Source organism: Tachyglossus aculeatus, chromosome 26 (genome assembly GCF_015852505.1).
Source record: "Tachyglossus aculeatus isolate mTacAcu1 chromosome 26, mTacAcu1.pri, whole genome shotgun sequence".
NCBI classification, from domain to species: domain Eukaryota; kingdom Metazoa; phylum Chordata; class Mammalia; order Monotremata; family Tachyglossidae; genus Tachyglossus; species Tachyglossus aculeatus.
This window is the reverse complement of record NC_052091.1, coordinates 3617705-3639032: the sequence shown is the minus strand read 5'-3', so window position 1 is coordinate 3639032 and position 21328 is coordinate 3617705. Positions and strand designations below refer to the sequence as shown.

General features: G+C 46.2%; 1 protein-coding gene across 1 annotated transcript; it reads right to left on the bottom strand.

Moving 5' to 3' along the window:
• Positions 1-20841, bottom strand: EIF3K (eukaryotic translation initiation factor 3 subunit K). Its single transcript, XM_038767042.1, has 8 exons — positions 20728-20841; positions 18499-18597; positions 8498-8618; positions 3474-3548; positions 3297-3363; positions 3128-3205; positions 1000-1125; positions 1-84 (listed from the first exon to the last, which is right to left on the bottom strand). Exons 1-8 carry the CDS (start codon positions 20784-20786, stop codon positions 53-55), a joined length of 657 nt encoding a protein of 218 aa, XP_038622970.1. The 5' UTR covers positions 20787-20841; the 3' UTR covers positions 1-52.
• Positions 20842-21328: the final 487 nt, after the last annotated feature.

Sequence of the window (21328 nt, the reverse complement as noted above, 5' to 3'; positions counted from 1 at the left end):
GCAGAGGCGGCAGGACGTCATTTTATTGGGGGGCACACTGACAGGTCAGAGGTCACTGGGAGGAGGCCATGATGCTGGACACACCTGCGGAGAGGAGAGGGAGAGATTAGGGCATCGAAGAGTCCACCAACGGGTCCATTCATGCATTCATTCATATTTATTGAGCGCTTACTGTGTGCAGAGCACTGTACTAAGCGCTTGGGAAGTCCAAGTTGGCAACATAGGCCCTACTGAGAGCTCACCTCCTCCAGGAGGCCTTCCCACACTGAGCCCCTTCCTTCCTCTCCATCCCCCCATCTTACCTCCTTCCCTTCCCCACAGCACCTGTATATATGTTTGTACATATTTATTACTCTATTTATTTATTTTACTTGTCCATATCTATTTTATTTTGTAGTATGTTTGGTTTTGTCTCCCCCTTTGAGACTGTGAGCCCACTGTTGGGTAGGGACCGTCTCTAGATGTTGCCAATTTGTACTTCCCAAGCGCTTAGTACAGTGCTCTCCACACAGTAAGCGCTCAATAAATACGATTGATGATGATGATGATGATGAACATAGAGAGAGGGTCCCTACCCAACAGTGGGCTCACGGTCTAGAAGGGGAAGACAGAGAACCAAACCAAATGTATTAACAAAATAAAATAAATATTTACAAGTAAAATAGAGTAATAAATACGTACAAACATATACCCAACAGTGGGCTCACAGTCTAGAAGGGGGAGACAGAGAACCAAACCAAACATATTAACAAAATAAAATAAATATTTACAAGTAAAATAGAGTAGTAAATACATACAAACATATACCCAACAGTGGGCTCACAGTCTAGAAGGGGGAGACAGAGAACAAAACCAAACATATTAACAAAATAAAATAAATATTTACAAGTACAACAGAGTAATAAATACATACAAACATATATGCATATATCCAGAGAGATGGGGCGGAGGGGAAGAAGGCCCCTCCTTGGCTGCCCCGGCCCCCGCCCCGAAGCTTACTGTCGAAGTCGATCTTCTCCACGATGTTTTTGGGCTTGATGCTCTCCTCCTGGTTGCAGATGAAGATCTGGCCGGCCTCGTTGGCGCTCCATCCGTACTTGCTCATCCACAGCTTCAGCTGGTTGTCTGCGGGAGGAGGCCGGGGGAGGTTGGGTCCTGACGTGGGGAGCCTCCCCCAAACCCAGGCCCAATCAATCAATCAATCATATTTATTGAGCGCTTACTGTATGCAGAGCACTGGACAAAGCGCTTGGGAAGTCCAAGTTGGCAACATAGAGAGACAGTCCCTACCCAACAGTGGGATCACAGTCTAGAAGGGGGAGACAGAGAACAAAACCAAACATACTAACAAAATAAAATAAATAGAACAGATATGTACAAGTAAAATAGAGTAATAAATATGTACAAACATATATACATATATACAGGAGATATATATATATATATATATATATATATATATATACAGGGCCCACCCCTGCCCTGCTGCAGGAGGGAGAGGGGAGGGCTGGTTGGGGGGATCGGATCCTGGAAAACTGGGGGATGGAAGGAGAGAGGAAGGGGGGAGAGAGTGTGTGTGTGTGCTTGTGTCTGTGTGAGAAAGACAGAGGGAGAGACAAGAGTGTGTGTGTCAGGCGGAGAGAGAGAAAGAGAGATGCTGAGGGCAGGGAAGGGGATATTCTCTTCTATTTATTCTATTTATTTTATTTTGTTAGTATGTTTGGTTTTGTTCTCTTGTCTCCCCCTTTTAGACTGTGAGCCCACTGTTGGGTAGGGACTGTCTCTATATGTTGCCAACTTGTAGTTCCCAAGCGTTCAGTCCAGTGCTCTGCACACAGTAAGCGCTCAATAAATACGATTGATGATGATGATGATGGATAGGGCTGGTCTGTGGGACTGGAGGCCTGGATCTGGGAGCACTGGGAGATGGAGTCTTCTGGACTGTGAGCCCACTGTTGGGTAGGGACCGTCTCTGTATGTTGCCGACTTGGACTTCCCAAGCGCTTAGTCCAGCGCTCTGCCCACAGTAAGCGCTCAATAAATACGATTGATGATGATGATGATGGATAGGGCTGGTCTGTGGGACTGGAGGCCTGGATCTGGGAGCACTGGGAGATGGAGTCTTCTGGACTGTGAGCCCACTGTTGGGTAGGGACCGTCTCTGTATGTTGCCAACTTGGACTTCCCAAGCGCTTAGTACAGCGCTCTGCACACAGTAAGCGCTCAATAAATACGATTGATGGATTGATGGAAGGAGAGAGGAAGAAAGGGAGAGAAGAGAGGAAGGCGGGGAGAGAGACAGAGAGAGAGTGTGTGTGTGTCTGTGTGAGAAAGACAGAGGGATGGACAGAGTGATGATGATGATGATGGCATTTATTAAGCCACGCTGCTGGGGAAGCAGTGTGGCTCAGTGGAAAGAGCCCAGGCTTTGGAGTCAGAGGTCATGGGTTCAATCAATCAATCGTATTTATTGAGCGCTTACTGTGTGCAGAGCACTGGACTAAGCGCTTGGGAAGTACAAGTTGGCAACACAACTTGTTCAAATCCCAGCTCCGCCATTTGTCAGCTGGGTGACTCTGGGCAAGTCACTTCACTTCTCCGGGCCTCAGTTCCCTCATCTGTAAAATGGTGATTAAGACTGTGAGCCCCCCGTGGGCCAACCTGATCTCCTTGTAACCTCCCCAGTGCTTAGAACAGTGCTTTGCACATAGTAAGCGCTTAATAAATGCCATCATTATTATTACTATTACCAAATCTATCGCACAGTCCTTCTAGACTGTCAGCTCACTGTGGATGGGGAAAGTGTTTCTAGCCTGTGAGCCCACTGCTGGGTAGGGACCGTCTCGATCTGTTGCCAACTTGGACTTCCTAAGCGCTTAGTCCCAGTGCTCTGCGCACAGTAAGCGCTCAATAAATACGACTGATTGATCGATTAGTCCAGTGCTCTGCACACAGTAAGCGCTCAATAAATACGACTGAATGAATGAAGTGCTTACTATGGGCAAAGCGAGTGTGTATGAGAGAGAGAGAGACAGATAGATAGATAGATAGATAGATAGATAGATAGATAGATATAGGGGGGTGTGCCCCAGAGGCCTGCTCCTGCCCACCTCATAGCCGGCCTTACCCGAGAGGTCTCCCAGCATCTCGGCGAGCAGCCAGCGGTCGATGTGCTGGTAGGTGATGCCCACCACGTGGCAGATGACTGCGGGAGGAAGAAGGGGTGAGTCCCGGGGCGCCGCCCTCACCCCCCGTGCCCCCCGCCAACGGGTCTCGGCCGGGCCGAGCCCACTCACACTTGCGGACGGAGTCCTCGAAGCCCGCGATCCCATCCAGCAGGTCCAGGTTCTCGTCCAGGGCTTGCTGAAAGGGAGGGGCACTGGTCAGCCCGGGAAGGCCCCGGACACGCCAAGGACCCTCCGCGGGGGTGGGAACAGCGAGGGTGGGCCGGGGAAAGGGGCGGCTGGGCTTACCCAGAAGGCCTGGAAGTGGCAAGTCTCCAGCAGGTCTCCCAGGTAGAGGATCTGCCGGATGGGTCGCTCCTCTTGCTGGCGGACGGAGTCAAGGAAGTCAATCAATCAAGCAATCAGTCGTATTTACTGAGCGCTTACTGTGTGCAGAGCACTGGACTAAGCGCTTGGGAAGTACAAGTTGGCAACATCTAGAGCCGGTCCCTACCCAACAGTGGGCTCACAGTCTAGAAGGGGGAGACAGACAACAAAACATATAAACCGAATAAGATAGAATAGATATGTACAAGTAAAATAGAGTAATAAATACGTACAAACATATATACATATATACAGGTGCTGTGGGGAAGGGAAGGAGGTAAGGCGGGGGGGATGGAGAGGGAGAGGAAGGAGGGGGCTGAGTGTGGGAAGGCCTCCTGGAGGAGGTGAGCTCTCAGTAGGGCCTGGAAGGGAGGAAGAGAGCGAGCTTGGCGGATGGGCAGAGGGAGGGCATTCCGGGCCCCGGGGGAGGACGTGGGCTGGGGGTCGACGGCGGGACAGGAAAGAACGAGGCCTAACGGGGAGGAGATTAGCGGCGGAGGAGCGGAGGGTGCGGGATGGGCTGGAGAAGGAGAGAAGGAAGGTGAGGTAGGAGGGGGCCAGGGGATGGATGGACAGCCTGGAAGCCCAGGGGGAGGAGTTTCTGCCTGATGCGCAGATTGATTGGGAGCCATTGGAGATTTTTGAGGAGGGAAGTAACATGCCCAGAGCGTTTCTGGACAAAGACAATCCGGGCAGCGGCGTGAAGTATGGATTGAAGTGGGGAGAGACAAGAGGATGGGAGATCAGAGAGGAGGCTCAGAGCCCCCCGGCCCTGCCCCACTCCCGGGGCCCTCTCCCGACAGGGGCCTCGGCTCGGACTCTGGGGGCCGGGGAGGGGCAGGACCAGAAGTGGACCAATCGGAGTGGACCAATTACCAGCCTCACGGTAATTAAGACGCTCCTCTAGAGCTTACTATGTGCTAAGCGCCGGGCCGGAGGCAAGGTTACGAGATTGGGCTCGGTCTCCGTCCCAAACTGGGTTGGCAATCAGTCGGGTGATCCCAAGTATTGAGCGCGTCTGGGCGCGGAGCACTCAGTGGAAAGAGCCCGGGCTTGGGAGTCAGAGGTCACGGGTTCTAATCCCGGCTCTGACCCTTCTCAACTGTGTTGACTTTGGGCGAGTCACAACTTCTCCGTGATTATTATTATTATGGCATTTATTAAGCGCTTACTATGTGCCAAGCACTGTTCTAAGCGCTGGGGAGGTTACAAGGTGATCAGGTTGTCCCACGGGGGGGGCTCACAGTCTTCATCCCCATTTGACAGATAAGGGAACTGGGGCCCAGAGAAGTGAAGTGCATATATGTTTGTATGCATTTATTACTCTATTTTATTTGTACTTATTTATTCTATTTATTTATTTTAGTTTGTTAATATGTTTTGTTTGGTTCTCTGTCTCCCCCTTCTAGATTGTGAGCCCGCTGTTGGGTAGGGACCGTCTCTATATGTTGCCAACTTGGACTTTCCAAGCGCTTAGTACAGTGCTCTGCACACAGTAAGCGCTCAATAAATACAACTAAAGCGCCAGGCCGGATGCAAGCTTACGAGATTGGGCTCGGTCTCCATCCCAAACCGGGTTGGCAATCAGTCGGGCGATCCTTATTGAGCACTGTACATATCTATTCTACTTATTTTATTTTGTTAGTATGTTTGGTTTTGTTCTCTGTCTCCCCCTTTTAGACTGTGAGCCCACTGTTGGGTAGGGACCGTCTCTATATGTTGCCAACTTGGACCTCCCAAGCGCTTAGTACAGTGCTCTGCACACAGTAAGCACTCAATAAATACGATTGATTGACTGATTGACTGAATGAATGAAGTGACTTGCCCAAAGTCACCCAGCTGACAATGAGCGGAGCCGGGATTTGAACCCCAGACCTCCGACTCCCAAGCCCGGGCTCTTTCCACTGAGCCACGCTGCTTCTCCGAAGACTAGGAGCTTCAGTTACCTCATCAGTAAAACCATTATTATTATGTGCTAAGCACTATTCTAAGCACTGGGGAGGGGGGATACAAGGTAATCAGATTGCCCCATGTGGGGCTCAGTCTTAATCAATCAATCAATTGTATTTATTGAGCGTTTACTGTGTGCAGAGCACTGGACTAAGCGCTTGGGAAGTCCAAGTTGGCAGCATATAGAGAGGGTCCCTACCCCAATAGTGGGCTCACAGTCTAGAAGGTAAGGTAGCTAGAAGATGAGGTAACTGAGGCTCAGAGAAGTTAAGTGACTTGCCCAAGGTCACACAGCAGCCAGGGAGAGGTGAACGAAGCAGAGAGTCAGCGAGTGGGCCGGTTTGAGAGAAACCGAGTTTACGAGCGTGGCGCGGGGGGATCAGGCTGTAGGACGGCACGTTCAGCGGGGACGGAGCGAGATGACCAAGAGTTTGTGTGACCTCCATTCAATCGTATTTATTGAGCGCTTACTGTGTGCAGAGCACTGGACTAAGCGCTTGGGAAGTCCAAGTTGGCAACATCTAGAGACGGTCCCGGCCCAACAGCGGGCTCACAGTCTAGGCCTAGTCACTTAACTTCCTGTCCCTCAGTCACCATCATCTGTAAAATGGGGATTGAAACCGTGAGCCTCACGTGGGACCGGGATTGAGTCCAACCCGATTTCCTTGTACCCACCCCAGCGCTTAGAACAGTGCCTGGCATTCTGGCACATAGTAAGTGCTTAATAAATGCCACTATTATTATTATTTGGGCAAGTCACAACTTCTCTGTGCCTCAGTTCCCTCATCTGCTAAATGGGGATGAAGACTGTGAACCCCACAGGGGCCAACCTGATCACCTTATAGCTCCAATAGCACTTAGAACAGTGCTTTGCACATAGTAAGCACTTAATAAATGCCATTATTATTATTATTTGGGCAAGTCACTTAACTTCTCTGTGCCTCAGTTCCCTCATCTGTTAAATGGGGGTGAAGACTGTGAGCCCCACGGGGGACAACCTGATCACCTTGTATCTCCCCTAGCGCTTAGAACAGTGCTTTGCACACAGTAAGCACTTAATAAATGCCATTATTATTATTATTTGGGCAAGTCACTTACCTTCTCTGTGCCTCAGTTCCCTCATCTGCTAAATGGCGATGAAGACTGTGAGCCTCACGGGGGACAACCTGATCACCTTGTATCTCCCCTAGCGCTTAGAACAGTGCTTTGCACAGAGTAAGCGCTTAATAAATGCCATTATTATTATTATTTGGGCAAGTCACTTAACTTCTCTGTGCCTCAGTTCCCTCATCTGTTAAATGGGGATGAAGACTGTGAGCCCCACAGGGGACAACCTGATAACCTTATATCTCCCCTAGCGCTTAGAACAGTGCTTTGCACATAGTAAGTGCTTAATAAATGCCATTATTATTATTATTATTAGGGCAAGTCACTTAACTTCTCTGTGCCTCAGTTTCCTCATTTGTCAAATGGGGATGAAGACAGTGAGCCCCATGGGGGACAACCTGATCACCTTGTAACCTCCCCAAGTGCTTAGAACAGTGCTTTGCACATAGTAAGTGCTTAATAAATGCCATTATTATTATTATTTGGGCAAGTCACTTAACTTCTCTGTGCCTCAGTTCCCTCATCTGCTAAATGGGGATGAAGACTGTGAGCCCCACGGGGGACAACCTGATCACCTTGTATCTCCCCTAGCGCTTCGAGCAGTGCTTTGCACATAGTAAGCGCTTAATACATGCCACTATTATTATATTAGGGTAAGTCACTTAACATCTCTTGTGCCTCAGTTCCCTCATCTGCTAAATGGGGATGCAGACTGTGAGCCCCACGGGGGACAACCTGATCACCTTGTATCTCCCCTAGCGCTTCGAACAGTGCTTTGCACATAGTAAGCGCTTAATAAATGCCATTATTATTTGGGCAAGTCACTTAACATCTCCGGGCCTCAGTTCCCTCATCTGCTAAATGGGGATGAAGACTGTGAGCCCCACGGGGGACAACCTGATCACCTTGTATCTCCCCTAGCGCTTAGAACAGTGCTTTGCACATAGTTAGCGCTTAATAAATGCCATTATTATTATATTAGGGTAAGTCACTTAACATCTCTGGGCCTCAGTTCCCTCATCTGCTAAATGGGGATGCAGACTGTGAGCCCCACGGGGGACAACCTGATCACCTTGTATCTCCCCTAGCGCTTCGAACAGTGCTTTGCACATAGTAAGCGCTTAATAAATGCCATTATTATTTGGGCAAGTCACTTAACATCTCCGGGCCTCAGTTCCCTCATCTGCTAAATGGGGATGAAGACTGTGAGCCCCACGGGGGACAACCTGATCACCTTGTATCTCCCCTAGCGCTTAGAACAGTGCTTTGCACATAGTTAGCGCTTAATAAATGCCATTATTATTATATTAGGGTAAGTCACTTAACATCTCTGGGCCTCAGTTCCCTCATCTGCTAAATGGGGATGCAGACTGTGAGCCCCACGGGGGACAACCTGATAACCTTATATCTCCCCTAGCGCTTAGAACAGTGCTTTGCACATAGTTAGCGCTTAATAAATGCCATTATTATTTGGGCAAGTCACTTAACATCTCCGGGCCTCAGTTCCCTCATCTGCTAAATGGGGATGAAGACTGTGAGCCCCACGGGGGACAACCTGATCACCTTGTATCTCCCCTAGCGCTTCGAACAGTGCTTTGCACATAGTAAGCGCTTAATAAATGCCATTATTATTTGGGCAAGTCACTTAACATCTCCGGGCCTCAGTTCCCTCATCTGCTAAATGGGGATGAAGACTGTGAGCCCCACGGGGGACAACCTGATCACCTTGTATCTCCCCTAGCGCTTCCAACAGTGCTTTGCACATACTAAGCGCTTAACAAATGCCATTATTATTATTACTATACAGCGGGCAGCCCGGAGCGAACGCCCGCCAACCGGTACCCGCCGGGCTCGGCCCCCGCCGCCCGCCCGCCGCGTCGGGAGGATACGTGCGCTTGGTCAATCATGCATTTGCAGAGAGTGAAGTCGGTGTGGGGCAGGTTGGTGAGGGCTTTCAGCAGGATCTGGGCCGTCACCGTCGTCTGGAAGAAGGCCGGATTGAACTGGTACCTGCAAAGGGAGACCGGGGGCGATGGTCGTCGCCACTGGGAGGTTGGGGGAGACGCTCCTCCGCCCCAACTCCCTCGCCATCCCCCCCATCTTCCCTCCTTCCCTTCCCCACAGCACCTGTATCTATGTTTGTGCATATTTATCACTCTATTTATTGATTTATTTTACTTGTACATATCTATTCATTTTATTTTGTTAGTATGTTTGGTTGTTAGTATGTTAATATGTTTGTACATATTTATTACTCTATTTTATTTGTACACATCTATTCTAGTCATTTTATTTTGTTAGCATGTTTGGTTGTTAGTATGTTAATATGTTTGTACATATTTATTACTCTATTTTATTTGTACATATCTATTCTAGTCATTTTATTTTGTTAGCATGCTTGGTTGTTAGTATGTTAATATGTTTGTACATATTTATTACTCTATTTTATTTGTACATATCTATTCATTTTATTTTGTTAGCATGTTTGGTTGTTAGCATGTTAATATGTTTGTACATATTTATTACTCTATTTTATTTGTACATATCTATTCTAGTCATTTGATTTTGTTAGCAGGTTTGGTTGTTAGTATGTTAATATGTTTGTACATATTTATTACTCTATTTTATTTGTACATATCTATTCTAGTCATTTGATTTTGTTAGCAGGTTTGGTTGTTAGTATGTTAATATGTTTGTACATATTTATTACTCTATTTTATTTGTACATATCTATTCCAGTCATTTGATTTTGTTAGCAGGTTTGGTTGTTAGTATGTTAATATGTTTGTACATATTTATTACTCTATTTTATTTGTACATATCTATTCTAGTCATTTGATTTTGTTAGCAGGTTTGGTTGTTAGTATGTTAATATGTTTGTACATATTTATTACTCTATTTTATTTGTACATATCTATTCCAGTCATTTGATTTTGTTAGCAGGTTTGGTTGTTAGTATGTTAATATGTTTGTACATATTTATTACTCTATTTTATTTGTACATATCTATTCTAGTCATTTGATTTTGTTAGCAGGTTTGGTTGTTAGTATGTTAATATGTTTGTACATATTTATTACTCTATTTTATTTGTACATATCTATTCTAGTCATTTGATTTTGTTAGCAGGTTTGGTTGTTAGTATGTTAATATGTTTGTACATATTTATTACTCTATTTTATTTGTACATATCTATTCTAGTCATTTGATTTTGTTAGCATGCTTGGTTGTTAGTATGTTAATATGTTTGTACATATTTATTACTCTATTTTATTTGTACATATCTATTCTAGTCATTTGATTTTGTTAGCATGCTTGGTTGTTAGTATGTTAATATGTTTGTACATATTTATTACTCTATTTTATTTGTACATATCTATTCTAGTCATTTGATTTTGTTAGCATGCTTGGTTGTTAATATGTTAATATGTTTGTACATATTTATTACTCTATTTTATTTGTACATATCTATTCTAGTCATTTGATTTTGTTAGCAGGTTTGGTTGTTAGTATGTTAATATGTTTGTACATATTTATTACTCTATTTTATTTGTACATATCTATTCTAGTCATTTTATTTTGTTAGCAGGTTTGGTTGTTAGTATGTTAATATGTTTGTACATATTTATTACTCTATTTTATTTGTACATATCTATTCTAGTCATTTTATTTTGTTAGCAGGTTTGGTTGTTAGTATGTTAATATGTTTGTACATATTTATTACTCTATTTTATTTGTACATATCTATTCTAGTCATTTGATTTTGTTAGCAGGTTTGGTTGTTAGTATGTTAATATGTTTGTACATATTTATTACTCTATTTTATTTGTACATATCTATTCTAGTCATTTGATTTTGTTAGCAGGTTTGGTTGTTAGTATGTTAATATGTTTGTACATATTTATTACTCTATTTTATTTGTACATATCTATTCTAGTCATTTTATTTTGTTAGCAGGTTTGGTTGTTAGTATGTTAATATGTTTGTACATATTTATTACTCTATTTTATTTGTACATATCTATTCTAGTCATTTTATTTTGTTAGCAGGTTTGGTTGTTAGTATGTTAATATGTTTGTACATATTTATTACTCTATTTTATTTGTACATATCTATTCTAGTCATTTTATTTTGTTAGCAGGTTTGGTTGTTAGTATGTTAATATGTTTGTACATATTTATTACTCTATTTTATTTGTACATATCTATTCTAGTCATTTGATTTTGTTAGCAGGTTTGGTTGTTAGTATGTTAATATGTTTGTACATATTTATTACTCTATTTTATTTGTACATATCTATTCTAGTCATTTGATTTTGTTAGCAGGTTTGGTTGTTAGTATGTTAATATGTTTGTACATATTTATTACTCTATTTTATTTGTACATATCTATTCTAGTCATTTTATTTTGTTAGCAGGTTTGGTTGTTAGTATGTTAATATGTTTGTACATATTTATTACTCTATTTTATTTGTACATATCTATTCTAGTCATTTTATTTTGTTAGCATGTTTGGTTGTTAGTATGTTAATATGTTTGTACATATTTATTACTCTATTTTATTTGTACATATCTATTCTAGTCATTTTATTTTGTTAGCATGTTTGGTTGTTAGTATGTTAATATGTTTGTACATATTTATTACTCTATTTTATTTGTACATATCTATTCTAGTCATTTTATTTTGTTAGTATGTTTGGTTGTTAGTATGTTAATATGTTTGTACTTATTTATTACTCTATTTATTTTACTTGTACATATCTATTCTATTCATTTTATTTCGTTAGTATGTTTGGTTTTGTTCTCTGTCTCCCCCTTTTAGACTGTGAGCCCGCTGTCGGGTAGGGACCATCTCTAGATGTTGCCAACTTGGACTTCCCAAGCGCTCAGTCCGGTGCTCTGCACACAGTAAGCGCTCAATAAATACGATCGATTGATTGACTGATTGATTGACTTGGCTCGGTATTTCTGAGCAGCGTGGCTCAGTGGATAGAGCCCGGGCTTTGGAGTCGGAGGTCATGGGTTCGAGTCCCTACTCCGCCACGTCTGCTGGGTGACCTTGGGCAAGTCACTTCACTTCTCTGGGCCTCATTTACCTCATCTGTAAAATGGAGGTGAAGACTGTGAGCCCCACACAGGAGAACTTGATCAGCTTGTATCCCCCCCAGCGCTTAGGACAGTGCTCTGCACATAGTAAGCACTTAACAAATGCCAACATTATTATTAAATTACGTATTTATTACTCTATTTATTTATTTTACTTGTACATATCTATTCTATTTATTTTATTTTGTTAATATGTTTGGTTTTGTTCTCTGTCTCCCCCTTCTAGACTGTGAGCCCACTGTTGGGCAGGGACTGTCTCTATATGTTGCCAACTTGTACTTCTCAAGTGCTTAGTATAGTGCTCTGCACACAGTAAGCGCTCAATAAATATGATTGATTATTATTATTACTATTATTATTAGAGACACAGCGTGGTGCAGTGGATAGAGCCTGGGCGTCAGAAGGTTCTAATCCCAGCTCCACCACCTGTCTGCTGGGTGACCTTGGACAAGTCACTTGCCCTCCCTCCCCACATCCGCCAAACTGGCTCTCTTCCTCCCTTCAAAGCCCTACTGAGAGCTCACCTCCTCCAGGAGGCCTTCCCACACTCAGCCCCCTTTTTCCTCTCCTCCTCCCCACCCCCCCGCCCTACCTCCTTCCCCTCCCCACTGCACCCGTATATATGTTTGTACAGATTTAATAATAACAATAATGATGGCATTTATTAAGCACTTACTCTGTGCAAAGCACTGTTCTAAGCGCTGGGGAGGTTACAAGGTGATCAGGCTGTCCCACGTGAGGCTCACAGTCTTAACCCCCATTTTACAGATGAGGGAACTGAGGCCCAGAGAAGTGAAGTGATTTGCCCAAAGTCACACAGCTGACACTTGGCGGAGCCGGGATTTGAACCCATGACCTCTGACTCCAAAGCCCGGGCTCTTTCCACTGAGCCATGCTGCTTCTCTAAATAAATAAATAAATCTCTAAATAATCTCTAAATAAATCAATCTAGAGATTTATTACTCTATTGACTTTACTTGTACGTATTTACTATTCTATTTATTTTGTTAATGATGTGCATCTAGCTTTATTTCTATTTATTCTGATGACTTGAGACCGGTCCACATGTTCTGTTTTGTTGTCTGTCTCCCGCTTCTAGACTGTGAGCCCGTTGTTGGATAGAGACCGTCTCTATATGCTGCCAACTTTTACTTCCCAAGCGCTTAGTACAGTGCTCTGCACACAGTAAGCGCTCAATAAATACAATTGAATGAATGAGTGAATACAGAAGTCACTCAGTCAGGGCTCTTAATCAGTAAAGCTGTTTGGAAAGGTCTGGGCCGGGGGACTCGGTGGATGACGACCTGTATATATGTTTGTACATATTTATTACTCTATTTATTGATTGATTTTACTTGTACATATCTATTCTACTTATTTTATTTTGTTAATATGTTTGGTTTTGTTCTCTGTCTCCCCCTTCTAGACTGTGAGCCCACTGTTGGGTAGGGACCGTCTCTATATGTTGCCAACTTGTACTTCCCAAGCGCTTAGTACAGTGCTCTGCACACAGTAAGCGCTCAATAAATACAATTGATTGATTAGCGCAACCAGACTGGACAACTGAGAAGCAGCGTGGGCCGGTGGAGAGAGCCCGGGCCTGGAAATCAGAAGGACCTGGGTTCTAATCCCAGCTCCGCCACCTGTCTGCTGTGTGACCTCGGGTATGTCCCTTCACTTCTCAGCGCCTCAGTTCCCTCATCTGTAAAATGGGGGTGAAGCCTGTGAGCCCCACGTAGGACAGGGACTGTGTCTAACCTGAATGCCTTGGATCTATTCTAGCGCTTAGAACAGTGTCTGGTACATAGTAAGCACTTAAATGCCATTTTAAAAAAACCTGACTCACTTAAGCTCATTGCTGTATAGTGAACGTGTCTGCTAATTCTGTTGTAGTCTGCTCTCCCAAGCGCTTAGTACGGTGCTCTGCACATAGTAAGCGCTCCATCAATACCACTGATTGATTGATTATGGAACCTGGACATCAGCCAATCGGTGGTTTTTCCCGAGTCAGTCAGTCATATTTATTGAGTGCTTACTGTGTATAGAGTAATAATAATAATAATAGTAATAATGATGGCATTTATTAAGCGCTTACTATGTGCAGAGCACTGTTCTAAGCACTGGGGAGGTTACAAGGCGATCAGGTTGTCCCATGGGGGGCTCACAGTCTTAATCCCCATTTTACAGATGAGGTAACTGAGGCACAGAGCAGTTAAGTGACTTGCCCAAAGTCACACAGCTGACAATTGGCGGAGTCGGGATTTGAACCCATGACCTCTGACTCCAAAGCCCAGGCTCTTTCCACTGAGCCACGCTGCTTCTCACGCTACTGTACTAAGCGCTTCAGTGAGTACTGTATAATAAACAGAGAAGCAGCATGGCTCAGTGGAAAAGAGCACGGGCTTTGGATTCAGAGGTCATGGGTTCAAATCCCGGCTCCGACAATTGTCAGCTGTGTGACTTTAGGCAAGTCACTTCACTTTTCTGGGCCTCAGTTCCCTCATCTGGAAAATGGGGATGAAGACTGTGAGCCCCCCGTGGGACAACCTGATCACCTTGTAGCCTCCCCAGTGCTTAGGACAGTGCTTGGCACATAGTAAGTGCTTAATAAATGCCATTATTATTTTATTATTGAACAGGCAGTCCCTGCCCACAACAAGCATCTAGAGGGGGAGACAGATATTAATATAAATAGATAAATTACAGATATATACCTACGTGCTGTGGGGCTGGGAGGGGAGATGAATAAAGGGAGCAAGTCACGATGACGCAGAAGGGAATGGGAGAAGAGGAAAAGAGGATTTAGTCTGGGAAGACCTCTTGGAGGAGATGGGCCTTCAATAAGAAGCAGCGTGGCTCAGTGGAAAGAGCCCGGGCTTGGGAGTCAGAGGTCGTGGGTTCGAATCCCGGCTCCGCCACTTGTCAGCTGTGTGACCTTGGGCAAGTCACTTAACTTCTCCGTGCCTCAGTTACCTCATCTGGAAAATGGGGCTGAAGACTGTGAGCCCCACGTGGGACCATCTGATCACCTTGTATCCCCCAAGTGCTTACAACAGTGTTTTGCACATAGTAAGCACTTAACAAATACCGTTAGTATAGTAATAAGGCTTTGAAGGGGAGGAGAGTCATTGTCTTGAGGATGCGAGGAGGGGAGTCAACCCAGACCGGAGGTAGGGCGTGGGTGAGAGGTCGGCGGCGAGGTAGACGAAATCCAAATCCAGTGAGAAGGTTGGCAGAAGAAGAGGGAAGTGTGAGGGCTGGAGGAGTAAAAGAGTAGTCAGATGAGGTAGGAGGGGGGAAGATGACTAACTGCTTTACAGCCGACGGTGAGGAGTTTCTGTTTGATGCGGAGGTGGGTGGGCAACCACCGGAGGGTCTTGAGGAGCGGGGAAACGCGAACTGAAAGTTTTTGTTAAAAAAAAATGATTACGGACTGGAGTGAGGAGAGGCAGGCGGCTGGGAGGTTGGCAAGGAGGCTGACCCGGTAATCACGGCAGGAGGGGAGAAGTCATCGGATTAAAGGGGCAGCGGTTGGGATGGAGAGGAAAGGGCGGATTTTAGTGAGGTTGTGAAGGTGGAACCGACCGGATTTAGTGATGGATTGAATCTGTGGGTTGAGCGCGAGAGACGAGTCAGGGATAATGCCAAGGTTACGGGCTTGAGGTGCCGCCTACGGTGATGAGAAACTCACGGGGAGGGTGGGAAGAGAAGCAGCTCTTTTTTTTTGACGTGTTAGGTTTGAGCCCTTCTAGACTGTGAGAAGGACCGTCTCTATGTTGCCAACTTGTCCTTCCCAAGCGCTTAGTGCAGTGCTCTGCACACAGTAAGCGCTCAATAAATACGATTGATGATGACGATAGTAAGCGCTCCATAAATACAACTGAATGAACGAATGAATGAGACGACAGGAAGGCATCCAAACAGAGAAGTCCTGAAGGCGGGAAGGAATGCGAGACTGCAGAGCAGGGACAGAGATCAGGGCTGGAGATGTAGATTTGAGTGTCAACACTGTACTAAGTGCTTTGGGAGAGTTAATAGAGTTAAACCTGACCCCTGTCTTCAAGGCGCTTACCGTCTAGCAGGGGAGACGGATGCTAATGTAGTTTACCGATAGAAGAGGGAAGGAAAAGTGGGTATGTCGATAGGAGAAGCAATGTGGCCTAGAAGAGCACAAGCCCGGGAGTCTGGGTTCGAATCCCAGCTTCGCCACACGCATGCTGACTGACCTTGGGCAAACCGCTTCACTGGGCCTCAGTGTTCTCATGTGTAAAATGGGGATTCAATAGCTACCCTCTCCCATCTTAGACTGACAGCCCCGTGTGGTACAGGGACTGCATTCGACCCGATTACCTTGTATTTACCCCAGTGCTCTGCACGGTGCCTGGAACAGTAAGCGCTAATAAAAATGATAATAATAATGGCATTTATTAAGCACTTACTATGTGCAAAGCACTGTTCTAAGCGCTGGGGAGGTTACGAGGTGATCAGGTTGTCCCACGGGGGGCTGACAGTCTTCATCCCAATTTTACAGATGAGGGAACAGGCACAGAGAAGTGAAGTGACTAGCAAGTCACACAGCTGACAATTGGCGGAGCTGGGATTTGAACCCATGACCTCTGACTTTAAGCCACACTGCTTCTCTAATAATACCACAATTATTATTATTACCCCACCACCCCTGCCTCCCGGCTTTTCCCCAATTCTCCCTCCCTTCTGCGTCGTCTCCGCATTTGGATCCGTGACCTTTCACCCCACCCTCAGCTCCACTGCGCTTATGGAAATTACCTATATACTACTACTAATACTAATGATGGCATTTATTAAGTGCTTACTATGTGCAAAGCACTGTTCTAAGCGCTGGAGGGGTTACAAGGTGATCAGGCCTACAAGGTGAAGGCCTCCTCCAGGAGGCCTTCCCAGACTGAGCCCCTTCCTTCCTCTCCCCCTCATCCCCCCTCCATCCCCCCATCTTACCTCCTTCCCTTCCCCACAGCACCTGTATATATGTATGTACATATTCATTACTCTATTTATTTATTTTGCTTGTGCATATCTATTCTATTTATTTTATTTTGTTACTATGTTTGGTTTTGTTCTCTGTCTCCCCCTTTTAGACTGTGAGCCCACTGTTGGGTAGGGACTGTCTCTATATGTTCCCAACTTGTACTTCCCAAGCGCTTAGTACAGGGCTCTGCACACAGTAAGCGCTCAATAAATACGATTGATTGATTAGGTTGTCCTACTGGGGGCTCACAGTCTTAATCCCCATTTTCCAGATGAGGGAACTGAGGCAGAGAGAAGTGAAGTGACTTGCCCGAAGTCACACAGCTGATAATTGGCGGAGGCGGGATTTGAACCCATGACCTCTGACTCCAAAGCCCGGGCTCTTTCCACTGAGCCGTGCTGCTTCTCCACTACAGAATAATAGTAATTATTACCATGCGCCAAGCACTGTACTAAGCACTGGAGTAGATACAAGATCATCAGTTTGGACACAGTCCCCGCCTCAGAGGGGCTCACAGTCCAAGTGGGAGAGGAGCATTTCATTCCCACTGTAGACTATAAGTTTGCTGTGGGCAAGGGAATGTGTGTTATCATCATCATCATCATCAATCGTATTTACTGAGCGCTTACTGTGTGCAGAGCACTGTACTAAGCGCTTGGGAAGTACAAGTTGGCAACATATAGAGACAGTCCCTACCCAACAGTGGGCTCACAGTCTAAAAGGGGGAGACAGAGAACAAAACCAAACATACTGCTGTACTCTCCCAAGCGCTTAGTACAGGGCCCTGCTCACCGTAAGTGCTCGATAAACACAACCGATTGACTTTATAGATGTAGAAACTGAGGCACAGAGCAGCAAAGTGACTTGCCCAAAGTCACCCAGCAGCAGGAAAGTGGTGGAGCCAGGACTGACAGGGCTTTGCACATAGTAAGCGCTTAATAAATGCCATTATTATAGAGAAGCAGTGGGGCTCAGTGGAAAGAGCCCGGGCTTTGGCGTAAGAGGTCACAGGTTCAAATCCTGACTCGGCCACCTGTCAGCTGTGTGACTTTGGGCAAGTCACTTAACTTCTCTGAGCCTCAGTTCCCTCATCTGTAAAATGGGGATGAAGACTGTGAGCCCCTCACCCCGCCCCGTGGGACAACCTGATCTCCTTGTAACCTCCCCAGCGCTTAGAACAGTGCTTTGCACATAGTAAGTGCTTAATAAATGCCATAAAAAAAAAAAGGAGAGAGATCCATTCCCGGCCCACCATGAGTTTACAGTCTTCTAGCCTGTGAGCCCGCTGTTGGGTAGGGACCGTCTCTATATGTTGCCAACTTGTACTTCCCAAGCGCTTAGTTCAGTGCTCTGCACACAGTAAGCGCTCAATAAATACGATTGAATGAATGAATGAATGATTAGAACCCAAACCCATGCTCTTTCCAATAGCCCAGGCGGCTTTTATTTATCAATCAATCAATCGCATTTATTGAGCGCTTACTGTGTGCAGAGCACTGTACTAAGCACTTGGGAAGTACAAGTTGACAACATATGGAGACAGTCCCTACCCAACAGTGGGCTCACATTACTGTCTGTCTACCCCCTCTAGACTGCAAGCTCGTTGCGGGAAGGGAAAGTGTCTACTGGCTCTGTTGTACTGTGCTCTCCCAGGCCCTTAGCACACAGTGGGTGTTCAATAAATTCCACTGATTGATTGATTGGCCTCCAGGGGCCGGGCCCACCTGCCCCCGGCCCGCCCTCTGAGAAGGACATGAAGGGGAGGGAAGTGACAAATCTCACAATTTGAGGACGGCCAGGTTGGCCTCCAGGTCGTAGGCGTTCTCCTTGGCCTGGGTCTCCACGTAGCGCTCCAGGGTGGCCAGATTCTCGGGGTTGTACCTGCGGGGACGAGAGGCGGCTTTCGGGGGGCCCACTCCGCTTCACTCCCCCTTAGCCCTGCACCCCCAATTCCCCGCCGCACCGACCGGGAGGCCTTCTGGTAGAGCTAGAAAGCCTTCGCGTTCTTGGCTGTCTGCTCAGCCTCAGCCCGGGCCTCCACCGCATATGCCTCTGCCTCCCTCTCCATCCGCAAGCATCACCTCCCTTCTGTCCTTCTCCAGCCCAGCCCGCACCCTCCGCTCCTCTGCCACCGCTAATCTCCTCACCGTTAGGCCTCGTTCTCTCCTGTCCCGCCGTCGACCCCCGGCCCCCGTCCTCCCCCGGGCCCGGAATGCCCCCAATCCCTCCGCCCATCCGCCAAGCTAGCTCTCTTCCTCCCTTCAAGGCCCTACTGAGAGCTCACCTCCTCCAGGAGGCCTTCCCACACTGAGCCCCCTCCTTCCTCTCCCTCTCCATCCCCCCCCTTACCTCCTTCCCTTCCCCGCAGCACCTATACGTATGCATATATGTTTGTACATATTTATTACTCTATTTACATATCCATTCTATTTATTTTATTTTGTTAATACGTTTGGTTTTGTTCTCTGTCTCCCCCTTCTATCATCATCATCAATCGTATTTATTGAGCGCTTACTGTGTGCACAGCACTGTACTAAGCGCTTGGGAAGTCCAAGTTGGCAACACACAGAGACGGCCCCTACCCTTCGCTGCTTAGAGAAGCAGCGTGGCTCAGTGGAAAGAGCCCAGGCTTGGGAGTCTGAGGTCATGGGTTCGAATCCCGACTCCGCCACATGCCTGCTGTGTGACCTTGGGCAAGTCACTTCACTTCTCTGAGCCTCAGTTACCTCATCTGTAAAATGGAGATGAAGACTGTGAGCCCCACGTGGGACAACCTGATCACCTTGTACCCCCCCAGCGCTTAGAACAGTGCTTTGCACATAGTAGGCACTTAACAAATGCCATCATTATTATTATTACCCAACAACGGGCTCAAAGTCTAGAAGGGGGAGACAAACAACAAAACATATTAACAAGATAAAATAAATAAAATAGTGAACGCGTACAAGTAAAAAGAATAGAGTAATAAATCTGTACAAACATATATACAGGCACTGTGGGGAGGGGAAGGAGGTAGGGCGGGGGGGGAGGGCTTAACAAATAATACCATCATCATTACCTCCTCCAGGAGGCCTTCCCAGACTGAGCCCCTTCCTTCCTCTCCCCCTCGTCCCCCTCTCCATCCCCATCTTACCTCCTTCCCTTCCCCACAGCACCTGTATATATGTTTGTACATACTTATTACTCTATTTATTTATTTTACTTGTACATACCTATTCTATTTATTTTATTTTGTTAGTATGTTTGGTTTTGTACTCTGTCTCCCCCTCTTAGACTGTGAGCCCACTGTTGAGTAGGGACTGTCTCTCTATGTTGCCAACTTGTACTTCCCAAGCGCTTAGTACAATGCTCTGCAAACAGTAAGCGCTCAATAAATACGATTGATTGATTGTTGGGTAGGGACCGTCTCTCTATGTTGCCAACTTGGACTTCCCAAGCGCTTAGTCCAGTGCTCTGCACACAGTAAGCGCTCAATAAATACGATTGATTGATTGTTGGGTAGGGACTGTCTCTATACGTTGCCAACTTGTACTTCCCAAGCGCTTAGTACAGTGCTCTGCACACAGTAAGTGCTCAATCATTCAATCGTATTTATACGATTGATTGATTGACTGCTGTGATTATAAGGGACTGGCCCCAAGTTACACATGGTAAGCGCTTCACAAATACCCTCATTATTATTGTGATCATTATTATTATTTCCTCAGGGCCCCTCTCCATCATCATCATCATCAATCGTATTTATTGAGCGCTTACTGTGTGCAGAGCACTGTACTAAGCGCTTGGGAAGTCCAAATTGGCAACATCTAGAGACGGTCCCTACCCAACAGTGGGCTCACAGTCTAAAAGGGGGAGACAGAGAACAAAACCAAACATCATCATCATCATCAATCGTATTTATTGAGCGCTTGCTATGTGCAGAGCACTGGACTAAGCGCTTGGGAAGTACAAATTGGCAAACATGCTAACAAAATAAAATAAATAGAATATTTCTCCCCCCCCTCCCCTGACCTGTCGATGCCCTTGAGCAGCTTCCCCACGTTGGCCCGCATCTGCTCGAACATGGCCATGTCTCTGGGCTTCGGGCAGGCCAAGGCCGGGACCGGAACCGGAAGCGGAACCTCCGCGGCGGCGCCTTCCGGCGCCGGGGGAGGAGGAGGCGAAGGGGGCTTCCGGCTGGCGCGAGACTTCTTCTTCCGGGGGCGCTCCATGGGGCGTGAAAAAGGGACCGGGGGGTGGCGAGAGAAAAAGCCTCGGGAGGGCCAGTGCGCAGGCGCACGGAGGGAGGGAGGGAGGGGGTAGGGCGCAGGCGCACGGAGGGAGGAAGGGAGAGGCAGGGCGCAGGCGCACGGAGGGAGGAAGGGAGAGGCAGGGCGCAGGCGCACGGAGGGAGGGGCCGCTCCAACGCCTTCCCCTCCCGTCGTACCTCGGAACTTTCTTTCATTCATTCATTCGTTCATTCATTCATTCGTATTCAATCGCATTCATTCATTCGTATTTATTTATTCATTCATTCGTATTCATTCATTCAATCGTATTCATTCATTAGTATTTATTCATTCATCTTCATTCATTCGATCGTATTCATTCATTCGTCTTCATTCATTCAATC

Bases quoted from the DNA above. Each gene is read 5' to 3' on its own strand.
- EIF3K (XM_038767042.1), bottom strand. From the start codon at position 20,786: ATGGCCATGTTCGAGCAGATGCGGGCCAACGTGGGGAAGCTGCTCAAG. The intron at 3,549-8,497 runs GTATCCTCCCGA...TCCGTCCGCCAG, and splicing joins GCATGATTGACCAAGCGCAC to CAAGAGGAGCGACCCATCCG. The intron at 3,364-3,473 runs GTAAGCCCAGCC...CCTCCCTTTCAG, and splicing joins GCCACTTCCAGGCCTTCTGG to CAAGCCCTGGACGAGAACCT.